The sequence below is a fragment of the Marmota marmota genome, unplaced genomic scaffold (genome assembly GCF_001458135.2).
Source record: "Marmota marmota marmota unplaced genomic scaffold, marMar, whole genome shotgun sequence".
Classification (NCBI taxonomy): Eukaryota; Metazoa; Chordata; class Mammalia; order Rodentia; family Sciuridae; genus Marmota; species Marmota marmota.
The window spans coordinates 293,884-308,952 of NW_025999944.1; the positions used below are offsets into that span (position 1 = coordinate 293,884).

The window sequence follows — 15,069 nt, forward strand, 5'->3', positions numbered from 1 at the left end:
GTAGGCCGCGGCTTCCCGGGCGGCGGCGGCGGCGGCGGCCGCCAGGGACCCTGTGGTCCCGGGGAAGGAGAAGCGCGGGGACACCGGTGGCGGGGTGTAGGCGGCTCCCTCGGCTCCCGCCTGGCTCCAGCCTGGGCTGCCCTGCTGTGTCCCAGGAGCGGCACCCGACGGGGCTGCGCCCGAGCTGCCGCCCGAGGCGGCTCCGGTGGCAGCACCCCGCCACCACCCTGGAGGTAGGACAGGCCCAGCACCGAGGAAGGCACCCGCGGCGTGGGCACGTAGACCGGCGAGGACGCTGCGCCCGCGCCGTGCATGAAGGCGCCGGGGCCGCCCGCCTCGTAGGCCCCCGGCGGCGGCCCGTGGTTGGCGGCCATGGCCAGGCTCTGGTACATCGCCCCCAGGAGCTCTTCGCGTCGCCCTCCTCGCTGGTCAAAGAGCCGCGCGGGGAGAGAAGACCACGAGACTAGTAATGTACGTGTGAGGGACTGTCACAAAAATGATTAAAAACCAAAGGGAAAAAGACCAAGGCCCTCAAAGAGGTCTGCATATTAAATCCAGCATCGAGCAAAGGCTCTGGGCTCCTGTTTACTCAGGAAAATCGAAATTGCAGTTTTGGTGGTTCCGGAAGGTGGTGCAGGAGGGGCCTCTCCGCCCAGGGCCTGGAGGTCTGGAGCGCTCAGGGCGGCACAAAACGCAAGGTGGTGCCTGGGCGCTGGTGTGGGGGCACCCGCCTTCGGGTAACCCACTTGCCACGTCCAGAGGTCTTGGTCCTGCGCGGGTCGCTGTGCACTGCCTCCAGAACACCCGCAGCGCCAGTCGGAAGCCTCCAATTCCGAAGGCCTAGAGGACTCCTTCGCCTTGCTGCAGCCAGGGTCCTAAAGGAAGAACGACAAAATGAGAAAAAGAGGTTCATCCAGAGCTTTCAGAGGTCACTGTCCCCAAGCTTGGTTGGTTCTCCTGCCCTGCAAACTAAATGCCCGACTCAGGCTCGGCTTCCTAGGCCGCGCGGTTCCGAGGACAGCCGCCGCCTTTGTTTTGCCCTGGCGGTGGGGTATCGCAAGCCTCTAGTAGGGTGCCCTGTGGAAATGGGGTCTTGGACATGTAGGATCTAGACCAGTTTGATTGTGATCTAGGTCGTTTATTTTTGATCGCTTATTAGGAAGGACTTTAATTTTACCTTATTCTTCAAAGCATATTTTTGCTACAATATTTTATGAATTCGAGAGTTTCAGATTAGGGGGATGCCTGGGACCCAAGAACTCTCCCTCCCCTCCCCCCCCCATTTCTCCTTGAGCAAACCTGGCCAAGAACTTTTAGATTGTCAGAGGGGAAACAATGACAATCTTTATAAAAACCAGTAACCTAAGAAAGTTTTGTTTGCAATCTTAAAAACAAAAAGGCTAGAGGTAGAGTCTCAATGTTTATAAATGAGCAACTGTGTCTGCAAAATCTCTAAAAAGGATCATGAAACCCCTTATCCATACACTATACTGTGTGGATGTCAAATCAGACTAGCTACGTGTTTATAGCAAACAGTTATATTTTAGACATTTTACAGATTGCATATGGGGACCAAAAGAGTAGAAGAAATGTACAAGATCACTTTACAGAACAACTCAGTGAACCATTCTAATTCACTGGACAGTTTTTGTTTGTTTTTTTTCCTGTGGAATCACAGGTCCACCCATATGCAGAATCAGCACACCAGTGAGACTGCTTGGGAAAAGCACAGTTCATAGAGTTTGACTGAATGCTTCCTAGCATCCTGTGTTCATAATGCCAGAGATTTTTGTTTTTTCTTCTTCCTAAAAACATAGAACTCCACTTTCTGAAGCACCTGTTGTGCCCCAGGTCCTTTTCCCAGATCCTGCACCCTAAGTCAAGGGGTCTTCCCTCATTTTACAAAAGAAGGAAAGGAAGCATTGAAAAATTTTGAAACTCATCTAAGATCAAAGAACAATTAGAGGGCATGGGGGGGGGGGGGATGTCCATAAGGCTCCAAGAGCTTGAACCCATCCAAGACACCCACATTTCTCTCCTCCAGAAAAGACAGCTGCTTCTCACAGTAGTTTCTTTTTATTGCAACAGCAGACTTACAAGGATATTAACTGAACCATGTATTAAATCTAGGCTCTGTCACTTAGTAAATTAATAACTTTTAGATGAATCACTTAACTTCTCTGTGCCTCAGTTCCTCACCTACAAAGTACAAATATTAAAGGCTTCTGTCTCCTACAGCCAATGTGAGAATTAAGAGCATGAATTATAAATGAATACACATAAAGTATTTATAATAAGGTCTTACAACAGGCACACAGAAAGTTCTATATAACTGTTGGCTATTATTACAGATTTTTAATATACTATAAAAAGCACCTGAGACATAATATATGCCACAATAAATGATTACCTTTATTATTGTAAAAATTCTAAAAGTGGAATTTTTACTACACTTAATTATATAATACTTTCTACCATTTTTTCAACATCACTAGTAACAATAATAAAATTAATGGAACTGAATTACTTAGACACATGGTAACTGCTAAATGGCTTTTTTATTTGCTTTCAAAATACACAATAAACTATTGGTTTGGTGCACATTTCCTTCCATCAAGTTTAGTTAGAAGATGGATACAAAAAAATTGAACTGAGGTCACCAACATTTATTTTTGAAAACAAAAGCAAAAAATTAATACCTCCTAGTAGTCTCTGGGCTTTGATAAGTAAATAAATAGGTTTCCCTTAATAAAATATCCAATATTTAACTTTTATATCAAATAGCTGACCTATTTAGTTGCATTTTCTGTAAAACTCAAGTCTTGTAATTCTAAAATGTAACGTTGTAAATTTTCTTTTCTCATAAAGCTGCAAAAAAGGAAGGAAATTCAGAATTTTGCAATCCAACTTGCAGTATATAGGTGCGAAATTTAAAACTTTAAAATATAAATGCTAGAAATGTTACAAATCTAACATTTGTCTTTTTAGTACGTTCTCTGCCTTTCCAAGTGGCTGATATATTACCTCGAAGTTGGATAACTGGAACCACAGAAGATGGAGAAATTACCCCTCTATATCATTCTGGAAAGTTAAGAAACTATACCCTTAAGAGGCTTGCTTGTTTCTGTAATTGAGCCTTGGTCCTGCCTACCGCAGACAAGCCCAGCGAGCTCCTGAGACTGGCAAAAGAGTGTGGCCCGTGCCCCAGTTTTCCCCCTCCTGATCACTCATCCCAATTCACCTCAAGTTCTCAGGCCCAAAGGAAATACTTCTTCCTTTCATGATTTAACCGACGGCCCTTTTCTGAACTATCTTTTCCAAAGTGAGAAAATTGCAAGCGCCTGAATGCTCGCGACCTTTTACAGGACTGAGCTCGCGCCCGCTCTCGGCCTACCGCGCAGAAAACTGTCACCCAGGAGCGTCCTCACTGGCCAGCAGTAACCAAACCTGCCGAAATCCGGGATAAGGAGACTCAGAAGTATGGGGGGCATTACCCCGGCAACCCATTGAAGCTTTTCTTTCTTTAGACTCTGGAAACCTACTCTGTCTGCCTTCCCTCTCCGAGAAGCACAGGAAATGCTTCCCTGAGGTCTTCCCCAACCTGCCCAACAGCGCGGGCCAAGCAGCTCCGGGACTGCCATCCGCCACGACTCCCTCGCCATCCTCTTCCCCTCAATGAAAGGCCTCTCTTCCCCTCAAACTGGTGGCAGTTCACTACCCCGGAGTCCCTCTCCCAAGGGTAACCGCCCCCCACTCTCAGGCCAAAGCCGACCGACCTAAGGTGGATCCGGGGAGCCTGCGGTGGCAGGCGGAGGAACGTCACTGCCCGGGTTCCGGCTCTCCACGCGTTCCACCCAGAAGCAGTCGGGTGGGTGGGTTGTTGGCTTTCTGCGGGGCATTGGCTCCCCGGACCCCCGTAAAGAAGGGGAGGAAGCTGGCCTTAAAGGGCATAAAAGTCCGGCCGGACCTCTGAGTGCCTCCAGCGCCCCCAGGCCCCCGCTGCGCTGCCTCTCACTACTACGCCGAGTCCCGTTGTCGCCGGCGGACGACACCCCTGGGTCTACACCCTCCGTGGGCGAGCTGCTGTGAGGCCTGTCCCTAATCGGTCGGTCAGGGTTATTTTGTACGGCCACCATCACCACCCAGGCCCGGTCTGTGAGATACCAGAGAGGATTGGAGAGAGTGCACGCAGGGGCGGATTAAGTGTTCAAGTTCACACAAAAAGAATCCCAACGCCTTTCAACCTCTCTTTCCGCTTGGCCCCCGGTCTTACTTTGATAAAGAGTTGCCATGCCAAAGTCAAAAGCAGAGAAAGCTTTGAGCACTTTGGGAGAGGGAGTGACCCATGACTCCTTTCCACCTCCTGGAGACCTCTCTGTTCCCAGGCAAACCAGGACGGAGGAGCTCCGAGTTCCGCGAAGGACGGGGACCAGCAAAGAGGAGGGAGAAAAACCCTACCTGCCGAGCCTCGAGCTTCCTGAAGAGCGGGCTCGCGCTCCCGGGGCGCCCCCGGAGCTGCAGCGGCGGCGGAGCCTCTGGCGGCCACTGTGCCTCCGGCAGCTATTAGCTCAGCTCCCAGCGCCGTTCCGCTTGCCCCTGCGCTGGGCTAGCGGGCGCTGACTGGCCGGTAGCAGTCACGTGCCAGGACGGGGGGAGGGGTGCCTCTGCGGTACCTCCGCTGGGCGCCGGGAGGCAGCTCAAAAAAGCTCCCCCAGCAGGCAAAGTCCAGGCGCAGGGATCTCTGTGGAAAGCGCCCGAGGGCCACTGCCAGGGCGCCGGGCTTTGGCCACCGCCCAAGCTAAGGTCGATACAGTTTGCTGTTTTGCCCAGGACCAGCTTTATTAACGAGTTACCTCTTTACCTCCAACCTGCAGTCGTCCTCTACCAGCTGCGGTGGGCGAGAGGCGGGGCTAAAAGAGGGGAAGGTGACCTCTCCGCCTCGACGCCGGATCTTTCCTAGGGCTCTGGGCCACCTAGGGGTGTCCGGCTGGCCGCAGATTTCTGGGACCGAGTACTGGAAAACTTCTCATCCCCGGACTCCAGAGAAACTGAGGAGACATCAAGTTCCGGACTGGTCTCTAAAATTAGAGTGTGGAGACCAAAGCCTCCCTTTTGCCTTCCCAGCAGCCCGGGGAGACTGCAAGGCGTCAGCCTTGTTTTATGTACTTGTGCAAAACTGCACCCCTTCCCGGCGACGCTTCCCACCGGCGGCCTTTTCGCTTCTGATCTCTCCCTATTTTCTTAGCAGCCTGCAGCGGCCGCTGCACCAATCTAAGGGACATGGTGGGGGCTGGGAACTCGGCGATCCAGGCGAGCTTCCCCGCGTGCTAGGCTCTTCCCAGCGTGCTAGGGGCTGGAGTCTCCTCCCTGGAGTGGGGGCGGGGAGGGTGTCAGACTTGAGTTTGGAGTCGGCGTCAGTGCCTGCAGGCCCTGGCGCAGCGGGACTGTGAGCCGGAGAGTCCCTCAGACAGGTCTAAAGGTTAATAGAGCAATCACAGGCCCTATTACCGCGTAAAAATAACCCATCGATTACCGCAGCCTTCAGCCCCAGATAACAGCCGGCCGTGGCTCTCACGCTTTGGGTTAAACGGTTTTGTTTTTTCCCCCCATCTAAAGGCCGCACCCCCCTCCCCCGGCCCAGGTTTCTCGTACCAGCTTAGAGGGATCTGGAGGGAGCTGGGACACCACCCTGCAAGAAAGTGCGCTGCGCGGAGCCGAGACTGGGGCTGACACGCGCTTCCGCAGTTGGAAATTGGTCGTGGAACCCGGCCCGAGGGAGGGCAACCCAAGCATTGAGAGTCAGGCTAGGATGCGGGGCTGAGTGGAAGGAAACCGCCCCCCGCCCTCCATGGGACCGTGGCCAACTCCTGGGGATTCTCAGGAAAATCCCAGAGGAAGAATTGAGCGCGGCTGCGCGGGGAATTCTCTTCCTTGTATGAGAGATGCAGAGGTTCAGGGCGGCCCTAGCAGAGGAGAGAAAATTGAGACCAAGGGGGCGCCGAGAAGCCGAAGGGGGACTTACGGACGACGCCCCGCGGGCGGTCGCCAGCTTCCGCCCCCGTGCGCCCAGGAAGCTGGGGGCGGCGCGCTTAGAGTTCCTTCTCCCGCTCCCCCAAGTCCCAGCCAGTGCTTCTGCGCCTGATAACTTAAGAGTGGGGGTGTCCTGGGTATCCCTGGAGCCGGCACTGGGGAACAGCAGTCTCTTTGGGCACACCCCGACCTGGGTACCTCAGACAAAGCGGAGAGAAGGGTATCATCCCTGCCTATTTAAATCGGGTCCTCATCTCCGTTGGGGCGAGCGAGAGCAGGACCAAGCCAAAACTTTGCACAAGGGAACTTCGAAGGCTTTCTGGAGAACTGAAAGTATGCACTCGGGCGAACAGTACCTGGCCAGGTCTCTGTCTCCTCCGCGGCTATCTGTGGCTTCGGCTATACCCTAGATCCCACTCGCGCGACCTTAAGAAGGCGAAAATGGCCGAGCTTGGGAACAGATTTTCTTTGCAACCAACCAGGGGCTTATGGCTCTGTGTCTCCCGGAACACCCGCGAGAATCCTCCCTATAGATGAGGACCCAAGCCCCCCACTCCGGATTCTTTCACGTAGTTCAGGATGGGCCTCGGCGCGATGTGCGGTGCTTTGGCTAAGCGCTTGCTTATCACGAATTCCCTGGACGCAGGTCCTGGCCAGGCCCTGGACCACGTTTCCCGCGGGCAGTCAACTGATGGACTGGAAACAGGGAGTTCGTGGCCGCGAATGTTCTTTGCCTCTGGAAGGAGCCTGGGGCAGAGGCATTTGTGTCTTTTTTTTCTCTGGAACCAGCGCCCCACATTTCTCTCCGAATGTCTGGGCTCAATACGCCCCAGAGCTTGTTGGCAAATGCTGTTCTTTGGGGTATTTTGTTTTTCCTTGCTCCTTCCCTCTTTGCCTCCCTCCGGCGAAGAGGGAGCCGGGGCGACCCAGTGCGCGTTGCCAGGAGCTGGGGGCATTTCAAGGCCTCGCGGGCGGGCTGCCGGAGGTTTATCGGCTGCTTCTTTAGGTTCCCAGGCTTCTGGAGCTCAGGAGGCCGCTGCGGGGCGGGGGCAGGGGGCTGGGTGCTCCGAGGTTCAGGCTCTAGGCTATTTTTAAGGAGGATGTTCCTGGCCTGGCCCAGCCTGGGGAGGATGGCTCAAATCCACTCACGTCCTCTTTCCCTTTCCCACAGTCAATGGGGAGAAGTGAACACTGTGCACACCTTCAGTCTCTCTTTTCTTTAACCTCTTTTTACTAAGGCCAATGTTTAATGACCTAGCAGTGTCAAATCATGAGGCTTTTGACAAATAAGAATGACTTAGTTTTATTGTACTCTTTAAAAAACAATTTATCCGGGACACAAAAATAAACTGCAAACCCTGTTCCTTAAAAGCTCCTGGGACCAGAGCCGATCCATGGCTTAGTAGAGACAAAATTTGAGCTTGAACATGACGTGCAGAGGAGTCTAAATTCTTATACCCTCCAAAAACCAAATAAGTAAACAGGACGCTGGACTTCTCAGAGAGATCGGCGAGGGTCTCCCGGCGAGTTCCGGGTGGGAGACACAGGTTTGCCAGGAGCAACTTCAGGGGCCACAACCGCCTTTTCCAACCGGGTTGCGGAGGCTTCTCAGCACCCCCGGAGAATAAATTTACCAGGTCAGCGCACCCAGAGAAAAAAGAAATCTAGGGCCCCGGAGGTCTCCAGCGTCTTGTAATGGGAAATGAGAACATCCCGCCCTCCCGCCCCAGAGAAAGAGACCGGAGAGGGAACTGCAGAAGTCAACCCTTGTCCTGTGGAACGAATTCCTCTGAGATGTAGATGCGCCTCTGCGAAACCAGTGCACAAAGACTCCGGATCCGACGTGCAAAAGTGGCCCGCGCTGAACGAATGCCGCGTTCTGTACCCTCACAGGTCTCTGGCCGGGCCTGGCGCCGCGAGCACGTTTATCCAGGTAGCTACTACCGTCTGCTACATCCACCCAGCCGCCCAGCACCCTGCATCAGCCCCCCGGGGCGGGGCGCGAAGAACCTAGGTGCAGAGCAGGGCCCGACCTGGCTAATGCAAAAAATGAAGAACGAATTAAGCGGCAGGGCCTCTTTCCTTTCTGAACCCGGTGCCTCAGAAAACTGACATTCTTGGGCAAAGAAGGGTGGACCTAGAGACCCCGGTCCGGTCCACCCGGAACTGCGTCTGCACCCTTGAGTTCTGGAAGAGAGGCGAGACCTAGAGGAAACGACGCCTTTTGATTGTCTGCTTTAATACTGTTCGGAGTTGCGGAGCGAAGCCACGCTTTCCCCACAGACCTCGCAAATGCCTTCCGGCCTGTGGACCCGAGTTTGTGGCTCACTTCCTCATATTTTATAGTCACTTCCAGATTACATACAGTTCATTCTCCAATCCCATTTTTCTTTAGGAAACAACAATATTGCCAGACGAAGAGGAGGGAAAGTGTTATCATCCTTATCTTAGAATCGGGAGGCCCAGAGAAGTTAAGGTACCAATCCGTGGTGGCAAAGCCCAGGTGGAAGCAAATTTGAAACCTAGATCCCGAGTCTTAGGTATTGTTGTTGTTTTTTTTTTTTCCTATTTGATATCAGCTTTCTACCGTGGAATACTTTCTGTAACTCTTTTTAAATTTTCTAAATTTCATTTAATGAGCATATAAAAAATTAAAATCAATTTAAAATAAAATGGGATGTGTCTCTTAATCTGAGACCATGGAAAGGGAAAGAAAAAGTGAAAAGCAGTCTCTGAACATTCTGCTAAACTCGGGAAGGATGCCAAAGCCTTTTTTCAACGGGGAGGGTGCTCTTCAAATCCCCAGGCAGCAAGGACCAGGACTGAAACCAGGTGTAGTGCCCTCAAGTCCAAGTCCAAGCCACGCTGACCTGTCCCTTATGCCCTTTCTTCCAGCTTCCAAAATGACTGGCTGTCCTTATGGAAGGACTTTGAGAAAATAGCAGCTAGAGGAAGAAGAAACCTAGTCCACTGCCCAATTGCCCATGCCCTTCAGGCTCTTTAAGCTGTCCATAGGGGTCCTTCTCTTCCAGGACCAAAGCTCCGCCTTCCAGGACCTGGGCCCCCATCATTTAATTTGTGGGTCCTCTCTCCTTCCCAGTCAAAATTTTGAAGTTGCAGTCCTGACAGCATTGAGCTGAGACCAAGAGCACCTTTAATTTTCTTAGATTACATAAAACATATGTTCTATTCCTAGTTGGGTAGTTTTTGTTACCTGAAGTTATCATTTATCGGTGGTGGGTTGTCCCTATCATAGTCCAGAAGGTAGTAAGCTCTGATGGCAGTAACCATGACTGGCACAGTAGGTGCTCAATAAATGTTGTTGAATAATTAAGTTTACAACGGGGTTGCTAATAACATCCCTCTAGATGCTGGGAGAAGGAGAACGGGAAGATCCTCTTGAAGGGCTAAGCCTGAAGGTGTGCAGCCTCACTGACTTTTCTGAGTAGAGTCAGGGACCCAGGACAGAGAGGGAGAGAGAAACCCAGTCCTGGTTGCATCCCTACCTACAAATTGCCAGCCAAAATTTTGACTGCTCCTAAGGAAATTCTGGTGTCTCGGGTCTGCAGGAAGAAAGGATTTCTGAGCACATTTAGGATTTTGGAAGTCAAGTCCAGCTCAGGAACCAAATTTGCTGAGACAATAGCTATTGTCAAGAGAGGCAGCAGAGCTCCCAGGGATGTAGATGATAAAGGTCACCGAAGTCCACCATCTGTGACATCAAGAGAACTCCCACCCATAAATCCTGGAAGGAGTGAGCAACAAAGTCAGAGAGAATGGCCTGGGTGGTGGTGGTGGTGGGTGGGTGTAGAGTAGAAACCACAAGAAGGAGAAAAAAGGAAGAAAGATGTAGGGCAGACCGACGATAACCAGAATAGAGAGAAAAGTCTAGAGGGTTAGGGGGAGTGAGACAGAACCAAGAATGCTGGAGAGACAGGGATCCATTTGTTCATTTGGAGACAGGGTCTCACTAAATTGCTGAGGCTGGCCTTGAACTTGCAACCCTCCTGCCTCAGCCTCCTAAATCACTGGGATCACAGGCTGTGCTGCCAGCCTGGTCGTTCTATATTTCCTGAGCACTATCCGGTATTAGGAACACTTCAGGTGTGGCTATAAAGCACTGAAACTTGAGAAAAATTCTGTCCTCAGGGAGCTTGCATTCCAAAAGGAAAATGACAATAAATGTCAAATACATCCAGAGTTAAGTGGTGAAAAGTGCTATAGAGAAAACAAAGAGACAAATAGAGAAATGGGAGAGACTGCAAGAGGAGAGAGAAAGGAGACAGACGCAGAGATCCTGGGAGAGAAGGCGAGTTCGGAGTTCAGAGTCGCGGCGACAGAGACCGGGACCGGCGCCCACCGAAGATAATGAAAGCAGAAAGGGTCGGAGCGCGGTAGGACGAAAGGGGACGAGACGGGGACAAGGTCATCCCGGAGTCCAGGGCTCCCGCCTGTCTCCGCAGAGGAGACACAGGTGGCTGGGGTCTGCCGGTGGGTCGCCGACCCCGACGCACACCTCAGGGGCTGGCCCGGCCCGGGACCTGACGTTCCCAGCGCCAGCTCTGGGACAGAGGGCTCCCACCACCCCCAAGGTGACGGGTACGCCCAGCGGCCCGGCACCCTCCGCCTCGCCGCCCCGGAGCCCTAGGTGACCCGGAGCTGAGGAAGACGCCCAGGCAGGCGCCGCGACCTGGCGCGGCCGAGCTAGAGACAGGAAAGTGTCAAGGAAGCGCAAAGCCCCAGTGCGAAAACAGCGTCTCGCCCCAGAAACGTCGCGCCCATCGGCCACCGAGAGCCAGGGGAGGGGACGGCGCTGGAGGTCCTGCTGGGCTCGCTGGCGAGGACCCACTTCAGACAGGCCTGGGCCTCCCTGTCCCTAGATAGCACAGTTCCTCGGGCGACACCCCTACTATGCCAAGTACAGCAGGTGCCCTCGGAGCGGGCTGCCCGCTTGCTCACCCCCTCGGGGCCGCAGCCTGGAGGCAAGTACTGCTGGGAAACAACTGTTTCTAGAAACAACGACGGGTGCACGGAGTGGGCAGTCAGACGGCCCTTTTTCGTCCATTGTGCACTTACTATACCCTGAACTGAGTGAATAAAAAGACGGGAGCTCCTCACACCCCACTTCCTTGCGGCTGATTCAACTTTTCGCTACATTCACCAGGTGGCCGCATGTGTGATGGAAGGAGCCTTCTTCCGCAGTCCCGTCTCCTCTAAAGCAGAGGTGCTAAGGCTCCACAAATCGCCAAGTGGCAGGGAGCTAAAGGGACAAACCCGATGACCCGCACCAAGGGAGCCCTCAGGATTTCACTTCCCAAACTAGAACGCCGGTCCCAGCACCTCCTACCTCCCCCCTTTCACACGGTTACCTCAGGGACCAGCTGGGCACTCGGCCCCTGAAGTCTCAGGGGGAAGCCTGCTTCCAGCAGCTGGCCCTCTCCTCCTGAGGGAGGGGCTCAGAACAGGTGAAGTGAAGGGCTTGCTGTCCTTATCTGTCAGAGTGATCAATTCCTGCCTGGTGCGGTGGTGCCTGTCTCTAATCCCAGCTACTTGGGAATCAGAGGAGGATCACAAGTTCAAGGCCAGCCTGGGCAATTTAGCAAGACCATGTCTCAGAGTAAAATAATAGGGCTGGGGGTGTGTTCAGTGGTAGCACTTGCCTAGCCTGCACAAGGACACAAGTTCCATCCCCAGGACAAAAAAAAAAAAAGTCAATTGTGTGTGTGTGTGTGTGTGTGTGTGTGTAACCCAGTGGTGCCTTTTCATTGAGCCCTTTTCAGTGTTTGAAGGGGGGGCCTGGCTAACTTGCTGAGGCTGGCCTAAATTTGCAATCTTTCTGCCTCAGCCTCTCACAGGAGTGTATCCCTGTGTAGGGCTTCAGTTGTTCGGTATCCATACTAACAGTTTGTCTTCACTCCACTTTAAAAGCTCTGGATTCATAGTGTGTCTGTCTGTCTGTCTGTCTCTCTTCCCCCCACCCCCACCACTTCTGTGAACTACCTTTGTCAGGGTCTGTGCTATCTTTGTCGGGGACTGTGACTTATTCTTTAGACATGGCCAGCTTATGTATCATTTGCAATATGCTCAGGATAGGAAGAGGTGAAGATAAGCTGTGTTTTAATATACAGGAGTATTGCTGGTATCTTCAAAAAGTTCAGCTTAGTTCATAAGTGCCCCAAAGTGGTTCCACACAAATGATCCTCGAGTGGGAAGCAGATGAACAAACTGAGTTCCATGTACATGATGGAACAGTATTAGGCCACAAACAGGAGTATGCTACAAATTCACCCAAGGACACGAATGGCTCTCTTGTGCATTCAGCCATGGGGAAGAAGAAGCAAAAGCCTACACACACACACACACACACCAAAAAAAAAAAAAAAAAAAAAAGAAAGAAAGAAAGAAAAAGAAAAAAGAAAAGAAAAATTCATGACATTCTGAAGAAAGCAAAAACCACAGAGATGAAAAATAGGCCAGAGACTGCCAAAGACAAGGAATGGGGGCAGCTGAGCACAAGGGGAGGAAATCTGGGTGAATGTTGGGACTCTTTTGATATGTGATTGCATGATTTCTCAAAACTTATAAAACTGTGAGTGAGTTTACAGTATGCAAATTGCCTCAATAAATCCAACTTTGTAAAAATGGGGGGAAAAGTATTACTGCAGCAAGATAAGATGCCCCTGCCCCACTTTTCACCCCTGGCCTCAGTCTTCAGAAAGCCTCTGTAACTCTGGCCCATGTTTGACTCCCTTCTTCAGAAGAGAGATTTATGTTTAAAAGAAAGCCTTGCATTTCTTCTTTTAAAACCCAGGTTCCAAGGTTGCTCCTCCCCCATTGTTCATCCTAAATTAATAGGAATGGCTACAATGGTCCATCGTAGGCACAGCCCCAGTGCCTATCTCCAGCTGGTATGACACATGCACACTCATATTTCACAGTAGACTGCAGGGTGTAACATCAGAGTGAAGGTTATCCTGGTCTGGCATCCTGAGGGTCCTGGAGCCAGACAGCAGAAGCTCAGGAATTGCTAAATCACTCTCAGTGACTGTGCCAGTTCCCAGGCAACCTGCTGTCTGCTTAATGGGTGAGATGGGGGGGACCCAGGCACTTAGCCCAGAATGGGTAAGTGAAAGCCAAGACTTAGTCTTTAAAGAAGAATAAGTTTGCTCCTGACAGTAGGATTGAATGAACCAAGGAAAAAACATTTGGTGACACACTGTACCAGTGATATTGCCAGTACAACACCCATGCAACCTTCATGATGGTTTTGCAGAAGAAGCTGTTATGGCTCTAATTGTTGTGTCAATTTTCATTATACTCAGGTGCAGCTCATGATGACCACATGGGTGGGGTACCCTGTATGTAAAGGTGACAGAAAGAAAGTGCTCTGTGCCAGATGAATCCGCAGTTGGTATCTGGATTTCAAAGATTATCTTCTCATGGACATCACATGAGAGCCCCAAATCCACTAACCAGCTGGGCCACAGGTTGGCTTGCCTTCTTGATACTAAAGAGGAGGGGAGAGAAAGACTGGGATCATTTCTCTAACGTCCTAGAGTTGTTGATAATATCACTGTTTCTAACTTCTGCCAAACCTCTGTGGTAATGGAAGAAAAATGCATGTTAAAGTTAACAGAGACCCATCCGTCATCCTGCCTCCCCCTCCCTCTTCTGTGCTGGGGATCCAAACACGTGCCTCCAGCATGCCAGGCAAACACTCTACCACCCAGTGTGCCACACAGCGGCACCCCCAGTCAGATCATTAGTTCTAATCTCATCTTTTACACTTGAATTTAAAAAACCAACACCACACCTCAACAGAAGCGAACCCAAACCCCACACATTGTGTTTCCTGTAGGAAACAAAGCAGTTAGGCCTGGTCAATTCCTCTGATACAATCGTCCTAACCCCTGGAGAGCCTGCTAATGAAGCAGCAGAAGAAGAAAAGGTACAAAGAGAAAGAGAGAAGTGGGAAGGATGCAGGGTCCATAACCAGGACTCAGTGGCTTGCCAGGGTCTGGGAGTTTGGGGGCAAGAAGGAGAGCCTGGGAGTCCAGCATGCTCCCTTACCCCAGGAAAGCTTCAGGTAAATCAGATCACTTAGTCTCAGTCCCCCTCTTAGGGAATGAGGCTGGACTCCAGGATCTCTGAGTTCTTGCTGCCTCGGGTCCTCTGAATCTGAATTATTGTAATTCCCCTACAAGAGTTCCAGCCCAGGAGTGCGTCTGTGTGCTGGGTACCATGTAAACTTTGGAGGCATGAGGACAAACTCACATTTCCACTTTCAAACTGTTGCTATCAGTGAGGAGATGCCAAGAGGACCAGGAATAAGTGCTGGGATATATGCATGCATGAATTGAGACAATGCTAACGTTCACCTTCTTAGAGGAAGGGTAGGTGGGACAGGAAGTAATCAATGAATTCAAGGAACTAGTACTTTAAATGTGTAAGCGGTCCCCCGCTCTTACCTTCTCTCCCGTTCTCTGTCCTCACCACAGCACATATGCACGCTGGGGTGGGAACTCACACACACTGGAGGTGGCCTGAGTTGGAGGCAGGGGTTGTGCCCACCCTGTACTGCTCATGCACTGAATCTAGGACACACACAACTTCGCCCATTCCACACATTTAATGCCAAATACCGCACACCGTCACTGGGACGAGCCAAGTGCAAACACGGACAGTGCAAGTTTCCGTCTCCACCTGGTTGTGAGGCCTCAAGCATGCCAGACCTCCACCCTGACCCTCAGTTTCCTCATTTGTGAAACAAGTGAGTTGTACAAGATCATTTCTAACATCATTTGCGTGTCTTTAAAAACAAACCAGCACGTCTTTAAAAGACACTACGATTAGGAAGTGGAATAAAGTCAAATATTAGTTGATGAATAGAAAAATGCTGCCTCAAGCTCCGCGGGCCTGTTGAGGGCCCGCCCTGGGTGAACAGGGGCTGCAGCACCAACGCAGAGGCTCCCCTCTCCGCAGCGCCTCCGGGAGCCGCCGGTGCGCTGCCGCTGCCGAGGCTGAGCTGCCGCCCGGGCC

At 51.7% G+C, this 15,069-nt stretch overlaps 1 protein-coding gene across 1 annotated transcript in view; it reads right to left on the minus strand.

The window, feature by feature from the left end:
* The window catches only part of Gata4 (GATA binding protein 4), a 74,465-nt gene that overhangs the window by 43,149 nt on the left and 16,247 nt on the right, over positions 1–15,069 (minus strand). The window contains 2 exon segments of the mRNA XM_015499411.2: positions 1–218; positions 221–875. The exon segment at positions 1–218 is cut by the window's left edge and continues 15 nt beyond it. Of these exon segments, the coding sequence (XP_015354897.2) occupies positions 1–218; positions 221–392 (390 nt within the window). The 5' untranslated portion in view covers positions 393–875.